The 27,797-nt window shown below is 45.3% G+C and overlaps 1 protein-coding gene across 2 annotated transcripts in view; it reads left to right on the top strand.

Annotated features, from left to right (window-relative positions):
• Positions 1-27,797, top strand: part of ABL1 (ABL proto-oncogene 1, non-receptor tyrosine kinase) — a 73,476-nt gene that overhangs the window by 36,615 nt on the left and 9,064 nt on the right. Inside the window, exons 1-7 of one of the 2 annotated variants that reach the window (XM_065035192.1) lie at positions 5,773-6,463; positions 14,581-14,754; positions 15,458-15,753; positions 20,404-20,676; positions 24,518-24,602; positions 24,956-25,133; positions 27,249-27,433. In XM_065035192.1, the coding sequence (XP_064891264.1) occupies positions 6,379-6,463; positions 14,581-14,754; positions 15,458-15,753; positions 20,404-20,676; positions 24,518-24,602; positions 24,956-25,133; positions 27,249-27,433 (1,276 nt within the window). In that variant the 5' untranslated portion in view covers positions 5,773-6,378. Of the gene's footprint in view, positions 1-5,772; positions 6,464-14,580; positions 14,755-15,457; positions 15,754-20,403; positions 20,677-24,517; positions 24,603-24,955; positions 25,134-27,248; positions 27,434-27,797 lie in introns of those variants that run through there. The other variant, XM_065035191.1, reaches the window with a different exon arrangement.

The following is a 27,797-nucleotide window of genomic DNA, read 5'->3' as shown; positions in this document are numbered from 1 at the left end:
TGAGTCAGTATTTGGCGAAGAAACCTCTTTAAAATGTATTTTCTGATCCTTTCCAAGTATGTATCTTTTCTGATGGAGCCCTGCCTGGCTGTGAGCCCGCTCTGCTCTGCCCTGGCACGAAATACCGAGCTTCAGTGGGATCCCTAATTCTCCCTATTGCACAGAACCTCTCAGCCCCCACTCCCTCTTTTACAACCTTAATAAACTGACTTGACTGAAGTAGGAGTTTCTTTGATTTTGTGTGTGTGTATTTGTAAGGTAAGTTGCTAATTTTTTCAGATCTGAAAAGTGCAAGTTTCTCTTTGCCTGCAGATAAAAGTGTTCAGTGGAAGACACCCAAAACTTTTCCAGTGGTTTGTGAAGAGCCCCTTGGGACTTGGATTTAATCTTACAGGCTTCAAACACTAATAACCAGGCAATTCCCTGCAAAGCTTACGACCAGCCTTGTTTTTTTGCATGAATATTGTGGAAACACACCACTATTGCAGAAATCTAGTGCTATCCTCTGCCTTGTTACTACCTTAGAAGGAGGATTCTCCTGTTGCTTGAAAGGAATCGCAAATAGTTGAACATCCCCTCTCTGAAATCCCACCACTTCTCAGCCTCCTCCTGCACTCATGAAAACTGCAAATAACAAACATCTGTTAAATCATGGGGAAAAAAAACAACAAACGCACATGCTGTGTTGCAAAATCCTTTGTTTTTCGGTTGATGTGTACAGTGGACTTTTTGTGACCTGGCTTTTTGTTGCTAAGTTTCTTCCTGTGAGAGTGGGACTCACTAAGTCCAAGTGCCACAAGTGTTAGTATTTCATTGTATGTGCAGATATCTGTTCACGCTGTGCTAGATGGTTTCTGAAGAAAGGAAGGAAAACACTGTTTGCGCTCAGGTGTTAACCAGCCTTTGTTCAAATTGATGCGTGGTGGTTTTTTATTTACAGTAATGCCTATCCTCGACTGATCAGATTAGTAGCAAGAGGCTTTTGTTTCTATTTTAACTAGCTATTGTGAATCTGTCAGCTGAATTTTCAGCAAAGCTTCAATAGAAAGGTAGAATAATGGTCTCTATAAAAATATTTTGTACGTGAGCTGGAAAAGAAAAGGCAGAGATGTCTATAGAAAAAGGTAGAAGAAAAGAGGCAAAGGCAGCGCAGAGTTTGAGCTGCGGCAGAGCTGGAGAAACTGGGATGACACAGATCGTGAGGGTTCACCTGGGCTGAGCCGTAAAACCACCCGAGCCCTGTTTGTCTGGGTGTGTGTTACTAATGCCACTGGTATTACTGACTCCTGGAGATCACCAAATACGTATCTTGGTGCTTTGGGCTTTCTCCTTGGGTGCATGAACAAACTTGGAAAGTTTTACTGGGCTGATGTAAGTCATTCTATGTGCAAACACCAACAAGGGCTTTTCTCACCCTCTACCTATTACGTGGCAGGTACTAGTAATAAATCACAAACATAATTGGCTTTTTGTGTAGCGCTGTCATTGGTAAGAGGAGAATGTGGGAGTATCCTGGCAGACTTGTTTTCACTTGTTCTCTGGAGTAGTTACAAGGTGTCAGTGAACAATTATTGAGATGAAGAGGCGACTGACTCAAGAGACAGTTGTTTAAATCTGAGGTGGCTTTTAATGGGATGTGCACTCAGGTCTAACCCTGCCAGTCTCGGACTCACCTTCTGCCGCGCTCTCTTTGACATACCATAGTAAAACTTAATGTGCAAGACCTACTGATTGTATTAATTGCAAACAGTTCTACAAAACTCCACCAGCCAGTGTTTTGTGCTGTGTGTGCCAAGAAGGTAGAGTTAGTAGCCACGATTTTAAAGCTGTTAGTCATCTCAATCTAATACCCATCTAATACACACCAGTACCTTCCAGAAAGTTTGCTACATTGTACCTAAGTGTGGATATAGGCATTTAATGGTGGAGGATCTGAAAACCCAAAGGGAGACTGGAATCTGTCAGACAAAGCTGGACCAGCCCCTAGGAAAACAGTCAATACTGCATTTGCTGCTGGATCAAAGCCCAGCTTTGTTACAGCTGTGTCTGTAGCACATGCTGTGGTCATTCATGGCTTTCAACATCGCCTGCTTTGATCATTTTCATATACACATATATTTTTAATCAGGTAATGGTGTTAGAATGTGTTATCCCACCATGTGAAAGATGTCATCAGAAGAGAGCTGTGTAGCGTGGCAGCGCTCTGTGGCACAGTCCTATTTTTAATCATAAAGATAGTGACCTGTGAATGCCCACAATAACATGTAAACTTATCACTTACTAAGAAAAATGCATCTTACAAATGATGCGATTCTACTTTTCATTGCTCCAAATGCCTGGAGACAGCAAAGTGCTTTACAACCTGCACTGAGTTAGTCTTGAACACCCGTGGGGATATTCTCAGTTGCATTTAAAGAAGAGCAAGATATGGCCCAGGTAACTTAGAACTGTAAGCAAGAATCTGCTCTTTTTCTTACTCCTTTGCTTTAACCATTAGTTTGTGCTGCTTCTGTTTCAAGTGACTTTTTCCATCCGCAAACAGCTGAACATGCCCCTCAAAGAATGCCCAGCGTTTGGGGCTTCAAACTCTGTTAGCTTTCTGTGTTTCAGATTTTAAACCAAAATTAAGCTCTGCTTTTAAATGGGCGACGAGCACTCAAGCTGTTTTTAATGGTATCGCAACAAAATTCACTCCAGCTGCTAACGTGGTGGGGTTGTGCCAAAACTCACTTTCTGCTCATGGAGCCCAGTCCTTTTGCTGCCACTGTCGTGCACGTGTGCGATCGCTCTCTTTTGGAAAAATCTGTCCCCGAGTTTTGTGTAGCTTTAAGAAAGTAAAGAACAGATAGCTGTCTGCTAGAAGCAGCTCAGACATGAAGGCAGTTGGCTAAATAGGTTTACGCTGGTGTATGAGCATGAACAATAAAAGCTAATGGATACTGGATTGCATTAGCAAGAGCAGAGCCAGCAGGTCGAAGGAAGTGATTATTTCCCTCTTTTTGGCGCTTGCGAAGCCACATCTGGAGTGTGGCGTCCAGCTCCTCCTTCCCCGGAGCAGATGCTGATACACTCGGGGGCCGGAGCGGCCGGTGCCCCCCGGGCCCAGGGGGCTGAAGGTGTCCCAGTGCCCCCGTAATCACCCAACCGGTGACCAGAGTGCCTCTTCCCAGAGATGCACAGCACGAGGAGGAGAAGCAACATTCAAAACCTGCAGCAAGGCAAATCTGGATTGATATAAAAAGTGTTTCAAGCTGCCCAGCAGTGTCGGTTAAAGTTTAGCTGCAAAAAGCCTGGAACAGCCTGATGTGGATAGGTGGCTGCCCTCGGAGTGGGAGGTTGAGCTGGGGGCCTGAGGCTGCTCCCAACCAAAATTGTTTTGCTATTCTGCAGCAGAAGCCGAGTTGAAGGTTGCAGGAGCCACTCTGTAGTCCAGAAGTCTGCGTGCTTTTCATGACTGATTTCATTCTGAGACGTGTATATGGCAAACAAACATGAAAGGGATTAATAGATGTCGGCCATAAGAGCGGCAGAGTTCATGTGGCGCTACCAGTATGGCTTTTATTTCTATATCTCCAGTTAATTCCATGGCATTTTCAGGGTATTTGCTCGAAGTATTTACAGCCTAGTTTGCCATGGCACAAAAGAGGAAACATTGAAGGATAAAGTTTGTAGCAGAGGGACCACACAAGCTTGTCTGTGTGGAAACATAAAGGAAATTAATTTGTTTATCTGCAGAGGAAGTTATCCCAGGGTAGCTCTTTGTGTTTGACTCCCCGAGTGGATGCCTTTCTCTTACACTGAGGCTCTTCTGCAAGCGGGTTAATTTAATTTGAGATGAAGCATTCTTCTGCTGGAATAAGAACCCCAGGACTTCATCAGGAATGTAATCCGCATTAATTCTGCCAGTGCTCATCATATTAAGCTTAATTGTGAGGTCTGGGTGGTGTTCCTGGGGGGCAGCCTTTGTGCTGCCAGGGGAACGCTACGGGGATTCTGTGTCCCTACAGCCGCACTTGGAGGAGAAGCGGGACAGGGATGCTCCTCACATGGAAAAGAAGTTGCGTGCAAGATGCCTGGGCTGCTCTTACCATGTTACTTCATCCTAGTTCCCTAAACATGACACTGGGCCTAAACATGTGATGACTGAGCTCCTCCTGTGATTTATATAACCTTCCTCCTCCAAATCTGCTTTTAACCCTTCGTTTTTTTTTCATTACCTCCCAGTGCAGTTTTGCACAAGTTCTCTGCGGTTTCATCTGAAGCTTGGCAGGCGAGAAACCAAGGAGATGGTGGTTGGTTTCTCTTGAAACTCTCGTGCTTCCATAAAATAGAAATGTTCCTCCAAAGTGGAGAGAGGAAGGGGGAGCATGGGGAGAGTGGCATCGTTCTCCTTCTAATGCACGTGCAGGCTGCCAGAGGTGGGGATCACATCTGTAGCCTCATCTCTTCTCTGGACTAAGCCGAGGAAATGTTTAAGTTCTCTCCCTGGTTTATGAAATGGGGAGATCCATGTTCATCTTCTCTGAGAAAAAGCATGAAAGCACTAGGAACATCATGCTGTCTTCAACCGTGATTATTTCTCTGCTAGAAATGATGTGACTTGTGGTAGTTAAAAAAACGCAAATGCTGTTATTGCAGTTGAGAGACCACGAATTTCTTGCCAAGCTGTCTTTGAGGTGTACAGCCCCCAGTCTGAGGCAAAGTAATGCTCTAAAATAATGTTTAAAGAGCCTGAGCAATGTTTGCTGTTTCGAAGGCATGGTTCTCAGATGCTGGAAGCACGCGGAGTTTCCCCCAAAGCATCCAATGTTTGAAAACGTTGGAGGGCAAAAGAGCGCTAGCTAGTCCGTAACCTTGCCAAAACAAACTGTCAGATGTGGAGAGAGGTTTGCAGAGACAAAAATGAAGATTTGCTGCTTTGTTGATCCTGTGTGTGACACACCAAGCGCTCCACACATTGCAGAGGGGTTTGGGATGGGGTCGGCTTCCCAGTCCTTTATCCCCAGCCTCTCTATTTGGCACCCCAATGAGCTCTGCACCCTTGAGCTCCTCTTGCTCTGAGCAGCAAAAGCACCCCAAGGTTTGGGAAATGAAAAGGGATTTCTGAGTGGAAAAAAATTCAACTGTATACACACCCAATTTGCTGTCTCCTTTATATATACAATATGTATACACATATACAGAATATAAATAAATATAGTGGAAGTGATGGTTGTTTTAAAAAGGAGACACACAATAATGCCAGAAAGCACTCTCTAAACAGCGCAAAACTGGGCAGCTGTAATTAATGTGTAGCCTTGAGAAACCTGAAAGGGAAAGGCACAGTTTGCAGGGGGAAAGAACAGTGGGTGGTGGGACTTTTGTGCAAGGGGAGTAGTACCCTGCAAGTGTAAGTGCATCAGCTGAGATTGGAATCCATTTGCCTGTAATTATCACAGTGATGCTACGACTGGATCTCCTGGGGAGCACCCCCAGCTCTTTGGCAGGTTTTGTGCTGGGCTCAGGTGGGCTCAGCTCTCACTTCACTTCTCCCTGTTGCAAGTCGCTGCGAAACAACCCGCGTCTAAGACTTCTGACTATCGCCTACAACTCGCTTTACCAGAGCCGTGCACGAGCATCACAGCAGCGTTATCCCTTAATCCTCCCTTTCCCCCCTTCGCAAACCAACGAGGGCTCTCCCAGAGCGGGGAAACTTGTTGCTTATCCACCCTGGTGTTGTGCGAGCAGGCAGGGCGCAGGCAGGAGGAGGGTTAAGGAGCGAGGGCGTTGCTCGCCCGCCTGATGTCATGGAGGGAGGCAGCGGCTGAAGGGGCCCTTTGTTGGCAGCCCTGCCTGCACCCAGCCCTGCCTGCACCCAGCGCCGGCAGCATGCGGGCAGCCGCCGCTCAGCGTGGCCAGCGCTAACTCTGCCCAACTTGCTTGGATTTGCTTTCGTTCTTCCTTTTTTTTTAAAAAAAAATAAAAAATCCCCTTTTTTTTCTTCTTTTTTCTTTTTCCGCCCCCTCCTCTCTCCCGCCAAAAGAGTTGGGAAGGAGGGAAGATGGCTGGAGTTCACTCCCCGCGAGAGGAGACGCGGGGCCCCAGGATTTTCCGCCTCTCGGGCTCGCCCTTGTAATGGTGTTCAGAGTGCTGGATTTCTTACACTTTTCCTGGATATTTTCTCGTAGACTTTTCCTGGATAATTTCTTTAAGACTTTTCCCGGATATTTTCTTTTAGTCTTCCCCTGGGTATTATCTTTTACACTTTTCCTGGATTTTTTTTAAACTTTTCCCGGAGCTTTTTTCTTTTTAAGACTTTGACCGGATAACTCGAGAAGAAGCTTGAAAGAGGACGGGGGTGGGAAGGGAAACCAGACAGCCGAAGCCAAACTCTAACAAATGAAAATGTTGGAGATTTGCTTGAAATTGGTGGGTTGCAAATCGAAGAAAGGGCTTTCCTCCTCCTCCAGCTGCTACCTGGAAGGTGAGTACCCAAAGGGACCTCGGTTGGGACGTGTCCCTTCGGTAGTTCCCCAAGCAACATGGCCAGACCCCGTCGCCATCCCAAACACGAGTTTTATCCCTTGCTTGCAATTCGGGGCCAGGCTTGGGGCGATATTTGGTGCTAGCCAGCTTTAGGCTCAGCTTTTGCGTGCGGGGGTGAGGGTGTACGCGGCATCCAGACCCCAGGTGACTTTCATTAACTGCAGTATACAAAGGGAGCGCGGCTCTACCATTTATGGTTGTAAAATGTCAAGTGATCTTATTGCCGAACCCATAAGCAAAGCTGTATCTTCAGGCCTTAGCTTTATTTTTATTTTACCAGTGGAAGGATCTTCCTTATTTTGGATGTGAGGGGAGGATGGTAAAACCAACTCCAGGCTCAGGAAAAAAATTTAGATGAGTCTATCACTAAAATATTTTCAGCGTATGTTAATACGTATTAATCTCTTAGTTCATTTGGGTTGTCCCCTTGTAAGTTTGCTTTCCATAGGCATTCATTTAACTGAATTTTCTTGCATGTTTCCTTTTAAAAGGTGATTTTTGGATGACAACTGTGGTTATTTGGAGACACTGAGGTGTTAAACACATGGACCCGACTAGTTCAGATTGAAAGCGTGGGTGACAGAGCCCCCATGCTGGGCTGGGGGACTTTGGGCCGAGGTCTTGTTCCATATGAGCTCGAGCAAGTTCTTCACCCCAGTGTGGCTTCAGACCCAGCTTCTTCAACTTCTTTTGTGTTGCTGCATGTTGCTTCAGTAAAAAATAATCCGCATGCCAGGGCCGTGCCAAGTCGTCAAATCAGAGGCACGAAAGGCAGCAGCTGATTTCCTGGGGCCTATCGCGAGTTGCTGTTGCTCAACTCTCGAATATTTAGTGGAGAAATGGTCCTCGGAAATTCATAGGTCAGGAATCTCAAAATCTACAAATGGCTTCTCGTGGCAAACCCGTTTGAAGAAATTTCGGTTCGAGAGTCTGTATTTATCAGGCACATTTAGTGGCTCTGAAGAGTTTTGTGTTGTCTAAAATCAAAGAAGGGTTTGCAGAGGACTTTTTTACTTATTTAAAGTTTCAGAAACCTAATGGTGGGCGGATGCATATTAATAATTTCAGTCTTTCCTCCGTGACTGAGTCCTTCTGTGATCTTTCGGGTGCAGAAGAGCTCAGTCCGTGTGTGGTTTACTCGGGTGGGCCGTGTGTCGAGGAGGAGCCCTGAGCCGCGCCGCTCCGCTCTGTCCAGTTGGATCTTTCGACACGGCCCTGGGGGAGCAGGCAGAGCTTGGGGCCTCTTCCCCGCTGGAATGAGTGCTAAGGGATGATGTTACAGCAGCGTTAGCCTGACTGTTTGTGCAAGTTTTCCCTTTTCTGTGTGTGTGTGAGCTACAACCACTCCCCCCTCCCCGATTTGCAATGAAGTTGCTTAATGAGATTACAGCACAGCTTGACTTGCGCCGTATAGGCAGTATCCAGTTAACAACATGATGGTCGACGCACTGAATATTGTAGTATTTCTGCCTTCAGCCTCCCTGGGACTGTGGCCGTGTATTTATTTTTTATGACGGGATAGGAAATAAGCACGGAAACAACTTTTAAATTCTCTTCTACCAAAGTAGCTCAGTCCCATTGTCAGCTCAGTGTGGGGCAAAACCAGAGCCAGCACCCACAGGGCATGTTGAAGGCGAACAAATGTGGCAACTGCAGTCTTAATGTAGGCTACCGTGGGTCTCTTGGAAAGCGGGGTGAGAAGTGAGGAGCTATTTGTTAAGGACATTTGGAAAAAAACAAACCAAAACCAAACCAAACAACAAACCAACCAAACAAAACCACCCAAAACACTTGTGTTACTCATTTCTAAAGCTGAAGGTCCCCACATAGTATTCCTGGGCACCTTTCCTATTAAAATGGTGGTGATATTGAAAGCCCTACTGAGGACTCTTCAAAAGAGTAGTGGTGGCTTGTCCCAAACCCTTGTGCTTCAAGGGCACAAGTGAAAATATCCTTGTGTTATTACCCTGAGGAACATAACAGGTTTTTACGTCTGGGCTGGTTCATTTTGACAGCGTCCACTTCAACTTGCAGTCGTGTGAAGGCCGGGCTGATGGTTTGGGAGAAATGGGCAGGGTTGGGACAAAAGAGGGGGACCCTGGGTCCCCGTGAGCCATGTGTGGTGGCCAGTCCAGCCCCACACACGTCCCACAGCCCCCCAAAGGACTGAGCAGATGATGGTGACACCACTGGAGGATTCCTCTCTGCTCTCTTTGCCTTATTGTAGGGGAAGCTGTTGAGGATGTGAGAGGAAAGCTGAAAGTTTCTTTACTATAGTAAAGTTTCTTTACTGTGTTTACTATAGTAAAGTTTCTTTACTATGAAACCATAACCATAACTGCGTAAAGGATGGAAGGTCTATTAGTTGTGTTGAAAACCAGTTGCAGCTTGCAAGAGAGATTAAATTGTACCTAAATCAATTTCTTATTTTCATTTCCACGTGTTAAGAGAAACACCACAGTGTTTGCTTGGTGAATAGCAGGGAACTGTAACAAAACCAAATCTGTTTGTTTTGTGGTGGCTTTTTTTAAACACACTTCTGGAAAATACTGTCTTGAGGTTGGGTTTGGTGCAAGGTTGATGTAGGGTCAGGCACCTGTGTAGATAGACATGTCTTTTGACCAAGTCATAAAAAATGTGGGGTTTTTCTTTTCGGGGCGGTCCTTTTCTGAAAGGCTCTTGTGCAGGAATGAGGATTTTTTGGTGAGTTGTGTTTGTGGAGGTGTGGAGAGACAGCAGGAGCTCCATCCCATTGCCGAGCACCTTGCTCTGTACAGCCAGGCCTGAGACCTTTTCTTAACTTGATCAAAAATAAGTTCAAATTAGGTCTAACAATTACTGAGATTTCGTATTGACGTTTAAGCTGGCCATTTTCTGCCCTCGTTTCTCTTCCCACTAGTAAATATTATTCTAAAATGTGAAAGATCTGAATTTCTCTCATCTGCTTTCTCCTTTCTGCCTTTGCCAACCCGAAGAATTCCTCGCCCACTTCACACCAAGAAAGGGTAAAGAGTAGAAGAGAAGAGGCACAGCATGTACTGCTGCCAATCTGATCTGGAAAACAGAACGTGTCCGTGTCCCAAATAGGGGCTGGAATAGTCTTGCTGCCTTTTTGGGCTTGCTCTGCCACCGAAAGGCAGAAGCCTTGTTTAAAATCCATCAGTGTTCTCAGTAAAGTTTAAAAACTGTTTTGGGGGCACTAGTAAAGTCCTTTGTTTTCTAACTGAAGTGATTTCTGTCCCGCCAGCTGTCAGGTTGTCTGTATTTGTTTCTTTTCATCTAAGCGTGTCCTGTTACAGTCAGAGGAGCCTGGGGAGGAGCAGCAGCCCGTGGATGTTGCCTCGTTCCTGGAGAGTTTCTCTTTATGCCTTTGGGCATGTTTTGAGCCAGACTCAGATCTGAAATGCCGACGACTCCTCCTGCCCTGATTTCGCTGCGATCCACAGGCAGATCTCGGGTCAATCTGTTGGGAAGAGCGAGCGCGTTAACACGGCGTTGCTGCCTCCCAGGGCAGAGCCTTCTGTTTGTTTCTTGGCTATTTTTTGCTCCTCACCTCTTGGCCTTTTATCTACGATCACTCAGTAGAGTTCTTCTAAAATGCGTTTGTGCCTTTGTAATGTCTTGCTAGTTATGTGCTTGTTCCAGTGGTTCTTGCCTGTCCCATCCTTGTTAACAAATCAGGCTGATGGTGCTGGCTGCCATTTCCCATGGGTCGTGGCGAGGAAAGGATTATCATTTCATAGGGAAAGCCGTAACTGTCTTCAGACCTAAAACTGATCATCCACAGACTTGTTAGTCCTTCCCCAAGCAGTCTGGGGCTGCTCAGTAAATCTCAATGATTCTTTCTTGGTGCTTTCCCTCCCCGGGGCTCAGAAATGGGTAAACTTCACTAGTTCTGCTCCCTTAGTAATGAAACCGAACAAAAATTGTGGAGTTTTCTGAAATAAATGTCATTGAACTCGACTTGGGTACTCTTTGCCTTTCCCAGAGTTTATAATCTAAGGCCAAGCAGCAGTTATAGTAGCAGATTTGGGAATAAAACCCGAATTTCTGCCATACACACTATTGTACTCCATACATCTACAACTGTGTTTAGCTGGCTGGAGAAAGATGATATTTACCATATCACTAAGGGGTTATAAATGGAATAAACTCAGTGAATGAACTCGAGTGGAACCTGCAGGTTAATGTAAGAGTGAACATTCAAAAAAACCCAAACAAACAAAAACCCCACAACCAAAAACCAACAACAAAAGCCACAAGATGATGAAGGCACCTTCCATCAGGCATAGGGAATCCGTGAGGGCCGCTAAGGAGATACTGGGACAGGAAGGCAGCTGCTCCATCAAATGCACTCAAACTGATAAACATTTGGACATATTAAATCTGCAAGGCTATTCTGCTATTTATTATAATTTCTTCCAGGGGAAAAGGAGAGCAGGAGAATGTAGGGAAAGGAGAGGCTTTAGGTAACAAGTGCTGTACCTCTGAAGAGATTATTAGATGTGTTCTGTGCTTTCTCGCTCGAGAAACCTCGTGGAAGAGACGCCAGCGCAGTCTGTGAGCCCACAGGATGTTTGTTTTGTAGGGAGACAGGAGGTCTCTTCCTTCTCTCGGGACTGCTGGAAGAGCTGAGTGGAATTCTGTGCTTCTGCCTGTTTTCCAACCCTTCCCTTAAATTACTGAGGAAATTTGCTTGCGTTGGTCTGGACCAGAATTTTTCATATCTGAGAACTTCTTACACAGTCCCTAAGAATGATTCATGACTTCGTATAAACAGTAATTAGCAGGAGATAGCTGCGCTTATGAAACCTTTCTGTGTGCATACATAAACATCTCCTGGTAAAAAAATTAGGGGGGAGACAGAGACATTCTTATGGTTAATGCTTCAAAGTAAAAGCTGCTTTGTCTTATTTCGAAGTCTGCTCTGCTTTAATTGTTGTCATTTAGTTGGTGTTAGTGGAGAACTGAATTCCAGCGTTGCCTGGGGACTCCTCCCAGGAGTCCGGGTGTCATCTGGAGCACGGTGTGATCAAAGTAATAAATCACAGTCTTGCTGGGATGCAGCAGAAGACAAAGTGGATGCGTGGGAGGAATCACAGTGCAGAGATAACAGATTGAATTACGCTCGGTTCCTGCCCCGTCGCCGCGCCAGGATCCCCTCCTGTAGGTACAGCAGCCAGGCTGGTTTGTTAGGAGGAATCTGTCCCGTTGAAGAGCTCAGGGGTGTTGTAGAAATTGTAGTTACAACCAGCAGTAGGAGGTGAAGAAGCTGTAGTGTGTTGAAAAAGACCCTCAATACGTATGAACAGCAACGTCTAATTCCTGCGCTGAAGGACTGTAATGTCTGGGCAAATGTACTGGAGAAGAGCTGCTGACAGCCGGCTGTGAGTGGCTCCCAGGTGGACGTGTCCTGTCAGCTTCTCTTGCTTCATGGTTTTGTGTCCCGAGTCTGCTGACAGCCCCCTCTTGGGGCCCAGACCTTTAAAAGTGTGTTTTGTCACGGTCTATCAAGCTTCTGCTACACTCGGGTCACCACAACTCTGCTCTTTCCTTTACCCTTTTCTGTGTGTTGGCTCAGGGCCTCCTCCTCCCGTTCTTGCTGCCCTTCAAGCTTTGTTCAGTCGCTGCCTTCCCTCCCCCTGCTCTTAGCTCGGGGTTCCTGCCTTCTGGAAATGCCAGTATTAACCCAGCCTGAGACTTGGGTCTTGCATCTCCCCATCGTGCTGTCCTCCTCGGTGAGTACCTCCCCTGGGTTGGTAGGGAAGCTACAAACCTGTCTGTGCGCAGCATCTTCTGTGTTCGCTCAGGAACTTGTGTGGTTTTCCAGCTTATCGAATTCTCATCCTTTTATTTATCTGCCCTTGCTCTCGCCGGTCCCTGGGTTTGCAGACAGTGATCACTGAGTCAGTGTTTGTAGGAATGTCGTCGAGCAAAACCAGCCTTCCTTGACTTTCACACCACAGCTTGGTTTTGGTGTTCGACACAGCGTTGTCTCACGCTTGGAATCGAAGCGCATACCTTGGCATCCACGTGCAATGAGTCAGTCCCAGCATCGCCGTGCTCTGGGCACGAGGGAGGGATTCTTGCGGAGCGCTTGGCTCTCCTCCCGCATCCCCATCCGTGGCCGTGCCTGCACCGTCCTCGCTGGGCTGCGATCGCGCTGGAGTTGGAGGGGAGCCTGCCTTGGATTTCCTGCCTTCCTCTCCAATCACTCCCCCGTGGGGGACGCATCTTCTTTCCTAGCAGAGGTTACAGTCCATCCCACCATGCAGCATGCACTGGTTTGTGCTGTATTTGGGGGAGAGCATCACCGCGTTGCTCCTCGCTGCCGTTGTGTCTGCTCCTCGCAGCTCTGTGCTGTGTGTTCCAGGTGTTTACTGACGGTGTAACTCCTTGGAGTATCTCCAGTCACTGCAGTGCTCTGTGTTTGATAAGGGAGCTTAATGGACTTGACAGGATCAAAGCGTTTGCATGGTAAAATGATTATAGCTTAATTTTCTGAAAGTGGATTTTCTGTTTCTTTTCTCATTGTCCCTCTTGAAGCAAACCCAGGCTATTAAAATGTCTTCTGCTGGAAACGGGAGGGGGAAGCAAGAATGTCCAGGTGCTTTAAAAAACCACCCAAGACACCACCACCTTCTCTGACTGTGGAATCATTTGGAAAGCAGAATTATTTGACTTCTTGGATTCACTATAAAAATATATCTCCCTGTAGATATGGTTTGGCTAGGAAAACAGGCCCAACAACATGGATACTTGTTGCTTTGCTCTCTGCCCACATTTATGATATTACTTTTTCCGAAGAATACAATAGTACTCACTTTTATAAATAATCCCCCAGAGAGCCTTTACCAGTGGTGATGTGACTAATACACCGAGGACGCCAGATTATCTGTGTGGGTGGCTAGTGGCACTTTCGCCACCAAAACAATGGGATTTGTTACCATTGGTAGGGTTAGCGTATTCTTGTTCTGTGAAGACACTTGGCCTGGAATTTCTCCCTCCAAAGCCCTGCTGTGTTCACCTGGGCAGAAGGAGGATTCAGGGCTCTGGGGGAGCAGGCGGGGGCTGATGCTGAGTAACAAAAAGCAATTTCGTGGTTTGAGGGACAGGGTGCAATAGTGCCGTGTTTCCTGTCCCCATAGCTGCACTGACGCGGTGGTTTGTGTGCCGTGACCTTGCTCAATTAATCCATCCAGATGGAAAATAACCCTTCAAATAACAAGATTGTTTTCAGAACTTCTTGTGCTGGGTTTGTGCCAGCGCAGCTGGAGGTGGCACATTGGAGCGAGGGGCACGACTACCCGGAGCATCACTGCCCCAAACTCCTGAATCGTGATACGGAGATAACGGTTTGCAGGGTTTTCTTTTGTGATAAAATTCACTGATGTACTTGGACTTGCCTGGTATGCAATATTACACGCCTGATGTGCTGCAGTGTACAAAATCTTTGGTGGTTGGTTTTAACTCGCCTGTGAAGCTCAGTTTTTAGGCATCTACTTTTCTGGAGGTGACTCAGGATTCCTGAAGATGTGGAAAGCTCGTTGTGTGAAGTGCACTCGCCACTGCACTCTGGTTTTGAGAGCAGCAAGCAGGACAGAGGGCAATAAAAAAGGCACAGCCTTGTACTCAAATAAGAAATGATTAAAAATACAGTGACCCACGGAAGTACGTATCTCATTCTCAAATACCACATCTTATAAATCTCCCCCTGCCTGGCTGCACGTTCTGGTGATTTTGAAGGCCTTGGGTTTGTTTTCAAATCTAACTATTCCAAGTTGGGAATGAGCCAAAGGATTTAGCAGCAGCAAAGAGCCTACGTGAGCAGCACAGAGGGAGGGCGGCTTTCCCTTTCCTGGGGGCTGGGGACAGCGCTGGGACGAGTGTGTCCTGCCCATGTGGCAGGAGATCTGCATTAGAAAACCGTCCGTGGAGCGCACATGGCAAGAAGCACAATGCAGATTAGAAAATCAGAGCGTGTGTGTTGACCGGCTGGCTTTTATCAGCACAAATGAACCTGCTTTTTCCCCTCTCTCTCTCTTCCTACTGCAGAAGCCCTTCAGAGGCCGGTGGTGTCGGACTTTGAGCCCCAGGGTCTGAGCGAAGCAGCTCGCTGGAACTCCAAGGAAAACCTCCTGTCCTGTCCCAGTGAAAATGACCCCCACCTCTTTGTTGCACTCTATGATTTTGTGGCGAGCGGGGACAACACTCTCAGCATAACTAAAGGTAAGGTCGCCGGGCAGAGCGGTTCTCGGAGTGTGTGAGAAGGCACAGAAGGAAAAACCACTGTGGGATAACTGAGTTATACACTAAACCCTATGGAATTTTTTTTTACTGTGGGAATTCTTCTTAAATAAATACAAATGTTTCCCAAAGTCGTAACCTTTTAAAAGGTTAAAACTCTTTGAAGCTTTTGCATTGGGCAAGAAACTGTTTGCCAAAACGAAGGTCTCGGTTAGGAGCAAGAATTTGAACTGAGAAATTAAGCTGATTTTAAAGGCTGACCTCTATCATTTTCATAGTTCTCCAGAACACAGTCCCTGTAGGAAAAATGGCTGTACAGATACAGTGTTTTCTTACTCGATCCTTCTGTTCCTCATCTGTACTCCAGGTCACATCAGCTTACCTCGCTAATTGAAATGATTTTTTAATTGTTTATCCCCTCCTGCTCTCTCCCAGCCCCATCAAGCCAACTCAGTTCAAATAAAATTTGCTAGGTGAATTTTTTTAAGCTCAATCAGTATCAGAGCTGGTGCAGAAAACTCCTGAAGCATGAGTGTGACTTTATTTGGCTTTGAGGGTCCACTCAAAAAAACACACATGCTCCTTGCTCAGCCAGATATCTGTTCTTACAGGAGATTATTTGATGACCTGTAGCCAGAAAGAACCCAGGTTTGCCATGTCTAAATGTATTGTCTTTTGTGCTAAGGTGAAAAGCTCCGTGTCCTGGGCTACAACCACAATGGGGAATGGTGCGAGGCCCAAACGAAGAACGGACAAGGCTGGGTACCCAGCAACTACATCACCCCGGTGAACAGTTTGGAGAAGCATTCCTGGTATCATGGACCGGTGTCACGGAACGCTGCCGAGTACCTTCTGAGCAGTGGGATCAACGGCAGCTTTCTCGTGCGAGAGAGCGAGAGCAGTCCTGGCCAGAGATCCATCTCCCTGCGATACGAGGGAAGGGTGTACCACTACAGAATAAACACTGCGTCTGACGGAAAGGTAGGATGTCCAAACCGTGAAAGAAAACCTTACCGGTATCCTGACTGTATCGGATCAAGTAGTAGCAATTGAATTGGGCAGTTCTGAACTCTGATCGCAATGTTCATCATCTGTAGTTATTATACAATAAACTGCAACTGTCGCATCAGTGACAAAACAGGTTTATTCCTTTAGCAATCTTCTGGTGAGATATAGTACAGCTCAGCAGCGAAACACCGTAAGGTAGGTGATAGAGTTACATCAGAGCTGTATGTAATAGATATTAATAAGATATTCTGAGGATGAATTCTTGTCCCGTATGTTCAAAAGGTCATCTCTTTGCTAAATCAGACAAGTCAGTGCCTGTTTCTGATAATCCTGCAAATATTAGGGACAGGATGCTTCTTGAGCTATTCTGCAGTATTTTTAACTGCTGTTTTGATTTCTCTACAGTATTTCAGCGTGATCATTGGAGACGGGTAGGCACTTTCACTTTTATATGGGCCCAGTCTCTAGTTTCTTAAGTTTTTTTCCCTAGATCGTTGTGTGCTGTAGCAGTGTTGCAATGCTGTGCTTTGTGGATGCTGCAGAGAAACATTAGCATACAAGTGTAGTTCTCCACAGATTTTTGTTTTGTTTGAATTTCATGGAAACGTTTCTGCTGGCATTGGATTTTGGAAAAATCTTGTTTGTAGCCAATCTGTTTGAAGCAATGTCTCTTCAGATCCTGTGCAGAAGTTAAGTGTGGATCTGGAGCAGCATGGCTGCTGAGGCTCTTCTTGCCAGCATCTAGCAATGACAGATTCTGTGCCATTAGAGCTCTGTAATTAAAATTAAAAATCAAGTATAGTAGTGGCCCACCGTGGCCCATTTACCTTTGTCCTGCCAGAGTCTTATTCTTCTTACAGTGATATTGACAGCAAAATCTTTAGTATGAAAACCTAGGGAGCCATAGTGTCACCCGTTTATCAGACTCATCACTCTAAAACTTTTAATAAGATAAACAGATTTTATTCAGTAATGAAATACCTTTTGTCTGCTTTGGCAGACAGACTGTAATGGAGACAATTCTGACCATGTTATTTAAGATAATGTATTTCTAAATTATGGCACTTTGATTCTTCCTTTTTCCTCCAGCGTAGAAACGCTCTGTGGTCAAAATCAGCCCTGGGAAATGCTGGCGTGCAGCACGCTTGGAGGACGACATGGCAATCTGGAATATTATTCCTCCCCCTGTCTCTCTAGTTGATGTTCCTTCAATTCACATTGATGCTGGCAGATGAGCAATGTTCACATGTGAACATTTCAATCCCAGGCCGCCTTCAGTGGGTGTAAATACGCATGTGTCCATGATGCGGTAGCACGTTCTCCATTTTAGCTGTGAAAAGGTTTGGCATATGAAGGCTTTTATCCCAGCAGAGCTGTTTTTATCCCTAAAAAACAGTTCTGCAGCGCTCCGATAATCCGTTGGGGTCCGTATTAGCCAGGTTAACCGTTCATTTTCCACAAAGTTGCTTGAATTGGTGTTTTTGAGAAAAGGCGCAGGTCAGCACAATTTGCCACAGCAGATCTGCAGCTGGTGGTGGCTGCAAATACAAAATCAAGGAGCGGCAGCGACCGAAAGCTTCGGCTGCTCGTGCCTGGCGAGCAAAGAGGCAGCCATGGCTCTCCCCATTGCCAGGGCCAGCATCCCTACATAAGGGTCGTTTTGCTGTGTCCGTGCACCAGTCGCTGCAGTTTGCAGCCTGACGTTTTAAACCACAACGGATTTAATTCGTGTTAATAATCTGGGCAGTGAATTGTGACAGCTTCACGGCAGCCGTGCTGCCCGCTCTGCTGCTGGGCTCTTCCAGCACCCATCCCCAGCCTTAAAAGCCGAGGAGGCAGGAAGAGAAACAACTAATATCTCTGCTTTTCCCTCTGAAATGAAGACTGATGGAGCAGGTTCCCCGCTCCGAGCTGCTCACGTCGTACTCTATTACCCACTTGGCAGCACAGCACGGCTCTGCCCAAAGAAAGCTCTTACCTTCAACTCCCCGAGCACCTGGGGCCTTCCCAGCCCGCTGGATCATTAGTCAGCCTGTCCGGGGAACTTAATATCTGCAGGAAGGATGAATGGCTTTGGTGGGATCACATCCCGTGACTGAGAGAAGATGCTATCGGGAGAAAGAGGTATTAGAGAAACATGCGGAACAACGGCTGCTGTGCATTGAGCAGCCCGGCCCAGGCTTTGTCCTGGGGAAAGCTCAGAGGTCTAGGAAGATCGAATAGGGGTGTGCCCTAATTTTAGCACTGCTCATACTGAATGTATTGAGGTTCAACTATTTTTTAAGGAAAAAAAAAAAATCCTCAGGGCATTTTTTATTTTATTTCCCAGTTTAATGGCTTATATTCTTCCGGACCACCTCTGAATGTTTTGTTGGCATCTGGTAAATTACTTCTGTGGTACAGCGGACTTGGTTTTCCTGACTTGATAATACTTGAGGCAAAGCCTCCTGTTGAGTAACCCAACTGAATAAACAACGTTGTCCAGCCAGTTCTTCAAATCCTGCTGTCCTCAGCATTAAGGGTGCGGGACACGGGTCCTGCTTGAGTCTCTTGGAGCTTCCAGTGGCTCAACTCACTCCTTTATCACACACCTTCATGGATTTTTTTGTGTGGATGTTCAGTTTTGTCTGCTGACCGGGGAGAGGGAATCCCATCAGGTGAAAGATGTGTTGGGTGTCAACACAGGCTGGTTTATATTTTAATAAAATATACCAACCAGAAAAAAAAAGATGTGTTCTGATGAAGGAAGCTGCAGATGAGTGACTAACTTCATACAAGCAGAGCCCCTTGGAACAGGGCTGGTGTTACAATTTGACTGATGATACACAAAAATTGCCCAAATAATGTGTCAGCGTCGTAGCCAGGAAGCAAACTGTACGAGTCCCCGTGTAACCTGACACATGCCGAGCCTGTTATCTCTGTTGGAGCAGGTTTAGCAGCATCAGATGGTTTTCTTGGGGGAAATCCTCCAGCCAGCAGCTCGAGTTAAGGTTTGGTAATGGGGACCAGCGGAGCAGGGGGGTCGCAGTGCACAGTCGGTGTACGCGGCTCACTGGGCTGTGTTGGCAGCATGCCGTCCATCGCTGCTCTGTGCTCCATCTTCCTGTGATACAGGCTGCAAATTCCAGATGAAGATTTAAACACGCATACCTCTGGTTTCCAGTAGTGCTGATGTGAAATAAGGCCTTCGGGAGTTGGTATTGAGATGTAATGACTGAAAAAAAAACATTTCTGCCAACAGAATGAGCACGTTTAGTGGTTTTTTGATGTAAGTGGAAAGCTTCATGTGTGTGGCCTGGGTAGGATCATCCTGTTCTGTTCCCCAACCTGGTATGGGTTTGCTGTGAAACCTTTGGCCACTTATTTAACTTATTTCTCTACCTGTAACAAGATCATAAGATCTGTCACACAAAACACAGATATTTCTAATTCCTATGAGATTTTGAGGTCATGAGATACAAGCCATCATAAAAGCATGGGTAGCTTCCTTTACTCTAATTCTTTAATAATTCCAAGTGATGCCGGCATTCAGCATAATTTTCTCCATCCATACTTTTATATTGCAGTCCTCAGTGTAGCATGTGAACTGCTCGTACCGCTGTGAGTACACAAGTCATTCCAAGCCGGTATGGCTTGTTTGAAATTGTGGCTGTACTGCCTCATGCTTGGTGGTCCAAGCCATGCAACTGTAAACACCTCTCTGATGTTGTCACTTTTCTGTTCTCAGAGCAGTTGGTTTTAAGGTGATTCCACCTTTTTGACCATGAAAGGCGTGTTCATTTTTTTTTCTTTTAATCAATCTGTGTTGAAATGAGATTTCATCCATTTACTTTATCCAAAGAGCATCCCTCTCCTCCACGTGTTAGCAGCATAACCTTTTCAAAAATCAAATTTCTAGCATTTGTCACCTTGCCTAGCGGAAGACTGGGCTTGAGTGAACACTGGAAATACAAAACGCTGGTGGTAGGGAGTCACTTGTCCGTTATCTTTAGTAGGCTTTTAGGCTTAAAATGGATCTTCTGTATAAATGTTAAAAAAGGTAACAAGTCTAGGTTACCATGCTGCACAGCAGGTTCTCATACAGTGCTAATGATTTTACTTCTGCGTTATTGACCGGTGCCCATCACGGGAACTGCACAGAGCAGCTGCCCACCTTGCTGCCAAACACAGTGCAAACACAGGCAGGGAAGGCACCAGTTTGCTAGTGACGCTTCAGAGAGAATTTAGGCAGGTGAAGATGTCATAACCCAAATAGGAATAAGGGAATCAAGACACCGAGTTTGACAATCCCCTGCTCTCCAGGAAATATCCCCCCATCTCTACTGACCGGCCTTTTGAAAAAAGACATTTCAAGCAACAGCATGCAGATTTAATGCTATTTGCAGTCATTCCTTTCGCATTGTTACTAGCGAAGTGCATGTATTTTCTCCTGAATCCATGCATTTCCATGTACGTGTTGATTGTTGGCAGCTCTCAGAACTGGTAACGGAGCTGGTGGAGCTCATAGTACTGCAGATCGAGTAGATGTGATGCAACACTCTGGTTTCACAATTTTATAATGTAGTTTCTACATACGAATGCTCTGATGTGTGATTGAGTTCTCTCTCTCTCTTTGGTCCCTAGCTGTATGTCTCTTCAGAGAGCCGTTTCAACACCTTGGCAGAGCTGGTCCATCATCATTCAACCGTTGCAGATGGGCTCATCACCACTTTGCACTACCCGGCGCCCAAACGCAATAAGCCCACTATTTACGGCGTGTCTCCAAACTACGACAAGTGGGAGATAGAGCGAACTGACATCACGATGAAGCACAAGCTTGGTGGAGGACAGTATGGAGAGGTGTATGAAGGAGTCTGGAAGAAGTACAACCTTACGGTGGCTGTGAAGACTCTCAAGGTAGGACTCAAATCTCAGAGCGTTCCCGTTCATCTCCTTTTAGCAGGAACCGAGTTTGGGCTGGTTGCCTGCTCTCAGCCTTAGTTAAGGCAGTTTGGGTTGGTGACAACCTTTCCTTTCTGTGCTGTTTGAAATATGAGTATTTTTGAAAGAGCTTGATCCTATTATGGTTTTAGGTGATACCTGAAACACTTGTAACTCAACAAAGGAAGATGATAACAGCGTGATTTTTACTTTAGAACAGATGAAACCTTAGACAAGTAAATAGTACCATGATGTCTCCCATTCCGGGTGTAGTAAAGGAGGGCTGTTCACGCATGAATGCACTAACACAAGCTGCTGTGTTAAGGAAAATTGTGAATTGGGAGTCAGTCAATATAGAATTCAAAGGCTGCGCTTCAGGGAGGCTTTGCATGTTTTGATTTTGTGTCTTATGTGGCGTCTTACCCAAAAGACAAGCTCCCTGTGTACCTGCAAGTCTTATGCAATTGTTCACAGCTGCTTCTTATCAAAAGATACAAGAGGAGAAAAAAGTGTTTCCAAGCTAAAATATATTAGCATTCATAAGTGGCTTTAACGAGGAACTGGATAATCAGTTCTGTTTCTGGCTCTGCTCCCTGATTTGTGTCTTGGTTTCCGTGTCTATTGAAATGCAAATAATGCTCTGTGAGTTCATAAGGTCATTGCTTAATTCATTTATGTTTATAAGAAATGTCTTGAGATCTTCTGGCACCATCCACGCACATTGCATTTGATTGCTTAATAGGAGTTTATGCTAACTTGACACCGTGTTCTCTCTCCTCGAATGGGGATGTGGTTTGGTCTTGCAGAAACAAACAGAACGGGGTTTTTTGTTTGTTTCTTGGGTTTTTTGCAGTGGAAACTTTGAAGTGGAGAGAACTGTGTAGATGCTTTAGTGTCGGGGGAAGAACATTTCCTTGATTTGGGGAAAATATTTCTTCCTTACTCTCTGAGCAGCGGCTACCTCAGTAATTCTCGGTTGCCATGGTTGCAGAAAGTACTTTCATTTTGGCCTTTTTTGTCCTCTGGAGATTCCTGTTGCTGCTCCCCAGTGGAGAGTCCAAGCTCCTGCTTGCACAGGGAGCGAGTGACACCTAGTGACATCCCAGCTCGGATCCGTCGCGCTGGGGACCGCAGGGCTTGCTCGGAGCGTTGTGGTGCGGATGGAGCTGGGATGTGACCAGGCTGAACAAAACGCCTGTTTCTCCTGAACAGGAGAGACTGGTTGTTTCCAGGAACATAATTTGCTATAACATCTCTCTTCCTGCTTCCGGATGCAGCGTGAGGATATTCCATGTCTTCAGATTTCTCATTTTTGCTCCAAACTGTAGTTGTTACTTTCATTCTCTTCTCTCTAAAACCCATCAGCAAAAGCAAATTGTGTGTCATCCAATAAAATGTGTTAGTGCATAGGAGAAGCCTAAATACAGACCATGGCTGTTTCAAATATATCAAATAAATATTTAATGCAACATAAGTAAAAGCGGTTCATAATGTAGTATGAAGCAGCATGTTCCACTGGGGAATGTAAGAGTCACCAAGAAGAGAGTTGAGAAACACTTCAACCTGCAATTACGCACACTAAACCCATCCTTAAAAGCAAATTTATAATCCACCTTCTTTAAATCCATCAGCGCACTGCCTGACAGCTGGGATTATAGCTTGCTTCAAAGTTTTGGGAAACATTTTAAAATCACATTTATATCCCAGTTCTGCTGGGGAAAACAAGCCCTCCGCAGCTTCTGCACAAACCTTCACATGACTCACTTTATTTTCCTCTGAGAGAATATTCTTCACAATTTCATGTGACTCTTCGTGATCCTTCCCCATGTACTCCAGCCAGCTTGATAAGAAAGATAAAGGAGGGGGGGGGACTAAAGGGGAAAAACCATTGTTCCAGCTTCTTTTTGAACAGTGATGCTTACAAACACCCATTTGTTGTTGGTTTTCTATGAAGTCTCTCAGCGTGGCTCACAGCTGGTGCAAACCGCTGGATCGCGCAAGGCGGCGAGCACAGCAGCACACGCCGTTCCTTGGTTGCATTTTACTGGCAAGTCCTGGTCAATGCCTTGCTAATTAGATGCTTCCAGTTAAAACAGATCATGTGCATTGCGCAGGACACATTGGTGTTTATAAGGGTCTGTCATCGTACCACGACACACTCAGAATTTGGGGTTTTACACCAGATGTTGATGGAGAGGAGCATGAAGTAGGAGTGGGGCTGTGACCTGTGTGTCGCTGGACTGAATGCCGCCTGCTGTGACCATGCCCAGCGCTTGTTCCCCGCGAGGGCCATTTAAAGGCCATTTAATCTCAGCATGTTCCTCACTGCACTATTCAGTCGCCATCCTCAAGACTGCCTCTTATTTTTTCTTATTGTTTTCCCCAGCAGAGAAGCCTGTGTTTCAAATTAGGCAACATGCAACCCTGATGTCCCTTAATGCCAGGGAGTGGACCTGTGCTCTGCTAGGAGAATATTGTGTAGCCAGAACTGGTTTATTTCTTCCGTGGCTTTGTCCGGTGGAAGAAGGAAATTGGTTAAGCTTGATCCTTTGCATAAGATCGGGTTTTCAGAGAGATCATTTTACAGTAGTGCTCTGTATGTGTCCTTCTTATTAATTTGGTCACTGAAAGGTGAGAGATTTAAAAAGGTGGCACAGCTGTGCAGAGGAGCGACCTTGCAGAGCCTGTATGGCGTGCGTAAGATAAATGCATATTTAGGGTAATTTTGCAACCTGGATTGTTAACCCGGTTTCCTCTGCCAAAGAAAACAGTTTAAGGATCTACTCACAAGGACCTTTGGGCTATTAGTTTTGACAGAATGTGTTCAGCAAATCGCAGCTGCCAATCAAGCTAATTGGCAAGGAATAGTAAATGATTGAATGAAACTGTTTGAGAAGGGTTCTGGTTGCTAACTGCAGAGCGGGGAGCTGGCTGGATTGCACAGCAAGCTGCCCACTGTTATCATGCTCACCAGCAGCAGTAAATCCTTCCCAATCCTTCCTTAAAACACTTCGTCCATGTAGCCTGTCAACATTAATCCACCGATGAAAAAAAAAATATGGATATAGAAAGAAACATTGCTTTAGGAATAGATCCGTGCTTTTACACCACTTTGAAATGACCTTCTGGCCATTTGGGGTGTATTTTCTTCTGAAAAATATGTCTTTTGAGCAAGATCTTATCTTCCTCGGGTTTGTGTTGTGCCAAGCAACTTTATGGCGTTCAACAAATAGGTGGTGACACGTCTGCCTGGACGTTACGTCATGGGTCAGGCTCTAAATGCCAGAAATCTGTGAAACCTCGGGATTTCAATTAAGGAGAAGCTGCTGTCGGTCCTGCCCCCGTCTGAACGGGGGGATTTCTTGTTCCTGCCCAGTGAAACCGGGGACCCGCATTTCAGCTGCTTCTCAAGCATTCGATTGTGGCGAATCCTTCCTTTTCTGTTGCTTCTTGGTTTTTTTCTGTACTTTTTATTTTGTGTTATCTTCTGCTCTGTTAGGAACAAGCACATTATTCCTTTTCAACTCCTGAATGGTCCTGTGAGAGGCCTTTCACAAAAGGGATATGGATTTTCTTGCCCCAAAAAGCTATGTTAGAATAGGAATGATAAAAATATATACGTTTTTAAATCCTACAAAAAAAAACACCCCAACGTTCCTAATTCCCTGGCATTGTGATGTGGCTACAGGGAAAAATTACCTTAAAAGAACTGTGGCTTATGTTGTCACTTTGCAGTTCGTTTTTGCGTCCACATACAAAAAATCTGCTCCTTCTTTGTGCGCGCTGTCCTTGCCAAAGCTTTGCCATTGTTCTGCAGGAGGATACCATGGAGGTGGAAGAGTTCTTGAAAGAAGCTGCAGTAATGAAGGAGATCAAGCATCCGAACTTGGTGCAATTATTGGGTAAGTGATAAATACTAAGCAGAGGGATTGGAACTGAACTCTTGTGCAATGATATGGATGTTAAGGAGCAGATAAGCTGCTTACCATACCAAGGCTTTAAATACAGACACTTATTGTCTGGCAAAATTCACAATTTGTACCACTAATACATGATTTTTAAGGATCTCGTCTCCCTAATGTTTAAATTGCCAGAGCCCGAAGCAGGGAATTAAAACCCTCTATTAACCATTTCCAAGCAGAACTCATTCTTTCTGTGAGCCCCATATTTCTGCCTTCTAGAGGGTTTAAATTGCCCTGGAGAAGATTCACTGATATTCTCAAACATTCCTTGTAAACTTTCTGCTGGTCCCTAGGGGTGTGCACACGGGAACCTCCTTTCTACATCATTACGGAGTTCATGACGTACGGGAATCTGCTGGATTATCTGCGCGAGTGTAACCGGCAGGAGGTGAACGCTGTGGTGCTGCTGTACATGGCAACTCAGATCTCCTCGGCCATGGAGTACCTGGAGAAGAAAAACTTCATTCACAGGTAGGAAGGACAGTGGGCACCGCTGAATTTCAGCACAAAACACCTCTTGATTTATTTTTCCTGCCTTTCAGGTTATCATGGCATTGACTTAAAAGCAGTTGGTGTCCTATAGTTAACACACTAGCGTGTTGTGTTTTGATACTGCACATTAACCTGTCTATAGGATATTCTCCTAATTGGTTTTGTCTCAGTGTTTTTCTCTTACCTTTGAAGTAGATGCAGGTGAACGACTTGCCAGTACTTTTATATTTTGGGCCAGGGCCTTAAATGTGGATGCTTCCCAAAGTAACAGGCTCTTAATGGAGCAGATAAGCTACTGCTCCACCTTGGTTCTAACAGCCATTGAAAGCTGCTGCAGTTGATGTTGCTGGATGCATGCAGGTGCTCTCAGCAAAGCCACCCCCTTAGTGCCGCCCTATCCTGTGTTCTTTCTTGTTTGTTTGACTTTTTTTTGCCATCCTCTGTAGGGATTATTTCCCACTATTGTCCAGATTGTGTATTCAGTTTAATAAGCATCTCTGCAGTCTTAAAAGTCTCAGAGACTCTGACCTTTAAGTGTGCTGCAATTATGGCTGGAGCTTTGCATTCTTCATCTGCAGAAGTGGCCTCCTAGCAATATAATGACACATCCTGCGCGAAGGTTTGAGACGCTGAGCTTTTATACAAGATGTTCTCTGTGCCATAGTGTGACCTTTCCTGCCCAATTAACTGCAATATGAAATTAGCACGTGTTTTTTTTCATAGAGACAAATAGGAAGATTGTGTGTGAAGTTCTAGGTGCTCCTCCAAGTCATACATTGTGTTTGCTGCTTGAAAGGCCTGTTTAAATGCTTCTGTCAGTCAATAAAGGGAACGGTGATGCTGCAGATTAAGATTTCCAGCCCTTGATTTGCTCTGTTGAAAGTATTTCATCCCCTCAGCCTGCAGGAAGTGAACTTTAAAAACTGCTTTGTGTGAATCCCATTTGTCTGCTCTCCCGTTCATTTAATTTCCTCTTATTTCTGATGACCCATTTGTCTAAAATAAATAGTAACGTTTTTCCTTATCAGCCACCCCCATACCCACCTACCCAATTATTTTAAGAGTGTTTTCACAATTCACATCCATGGATTCAAATGCTGGGCTGTGACCTCATTTAATGAATCGGGAAGGAGGAGGAATTAGATTATGAAGAGGAGCTTTTATTTAGACACACATTGTAGTAATCAGCATTGATAAGAAGGTGTATTCAAAAACACTGTGAAAATTTAATGGGCATCTAGTGAGACGTACTTTTAAAATTTATTCTGCTTGAAGAGAACAAGCAAAAGAAACAGCAATGTCTGCCTCCTATCTAAAGATCTCTCTCAAGCTTCCTGGTAGAATCAATTTTTAGTTCAATGTGACATAATCTCAAAGTGTTTTTAACAAAACCTAATATTAGGAGAAATATCCTTCTGTGCTTTACGTTTTTATACTCATGAAGCGTTTCCGAGGGTGCTGACAGCAAGTACGAGCCGGGGAAGCGGCGCATGCAATGTGCACATCTCTCATCTGGAGGAAAAACGTGGAGGAAAAGCTTAATTTGCTTATTGCCCAGTGCTTTGAAAGTACCGATAGCAGGGGCTACGGCAGCTTTGAAAAGGGCAAAACATGGTATGAAAAAGTCCTGTTGTAAAATGTGGGGAGGAAGAAGAGCTGGAGAAGGAATTGCGGAGAGCGATGGGTGCTGGGGTGACCGACGTGCCGGAGAGATGGGCAAGAAGGGAGACGTCGCCACATGGTTTATTCAGTGCTCATCCTCAGCTATTGATAACTTAAGCACTGACATTTCTTGAAATTATTTTTATCCTGAGGGTGGCAGCTTTTATTGAAAGTGAGGGGGCTTCTTGAAGCTTTTGCTTCAAATTATTTAACAAAAAATAAAAAAGTTTGGATGACAGTCTTGCAGAGCCAGAATGGAAAATAACTTTCTCTCTTACATGCATGTGCATAACTACATAATTTCTGTGTAATGCTCTGATCCAAATAATCACGTGCAGACGCAGGTTTCCTTTGGAACAGCACGTTTCCTTGCTGTTGCTACAAGTGAGATGGTAAAGACTCCTCATTGCCTATTTTTGTTCATGTTTTCAGGGATCTTGCTGCCAGAAACTGCCTGGTAGGAGAGAACCACTTGGTGAAGGTGGCCGACTTTGGCCTGAGCAGACTGATGACAGGGGACACGTACACTGCCCACGCCGGAGCAAAATTCCCCATCAAGTGGACGGCACCAGAAAGCCTGGCCTACAACAAGTTCTCCATTAAATCTGACGTCTGGGGTAAGAATTTGCACGGACGAATTAATGCAGATTATAGTTCTTTCGCAGGGCTGTGAAATGAGGACGTTGTGAAACATTTCAGGAGGGAGCACGTTCCTTGGTTTGAGCCAAATGGTTCTATGAGCTTGTCAGAGTGCAGGAACTTATCTTTGCTGAGTCAGTGGATGCCAACCTGACTTTGTGTGTTTGAATCATTGGCAAATATGAAAATAAAGGATACCGTAGCGTTTATCGAAATGTATGAAATGGGGCTGGAGGGCACTGATATTATACTATTGACTTAATAAGTGTTCTGACCCAGGACTATGAAACAATATATTGTTATATAGTTAGGAACTTTCTAACTACTTCAAGGAGGAAAGTG

This window comes from Columba livia, chromosome 19 (genome assembly GCF_036013475.1).
Source record: "Columba livia isolate bColLiv1 breed racing homer chromosome 19, bColLiv1.pat.W.v2, whole genome shotgun sequence".
NCBI classification, from domain to species: Eukaryota; Metazoa; Chordata; class Aves; order Columbiformes; family Columbidae; genus Columba; species Columba livia.
Note: the sequence above shows the minus strand (reverse complement) of the source record. Positions and strands in the feature narration are given on the sequence as shown.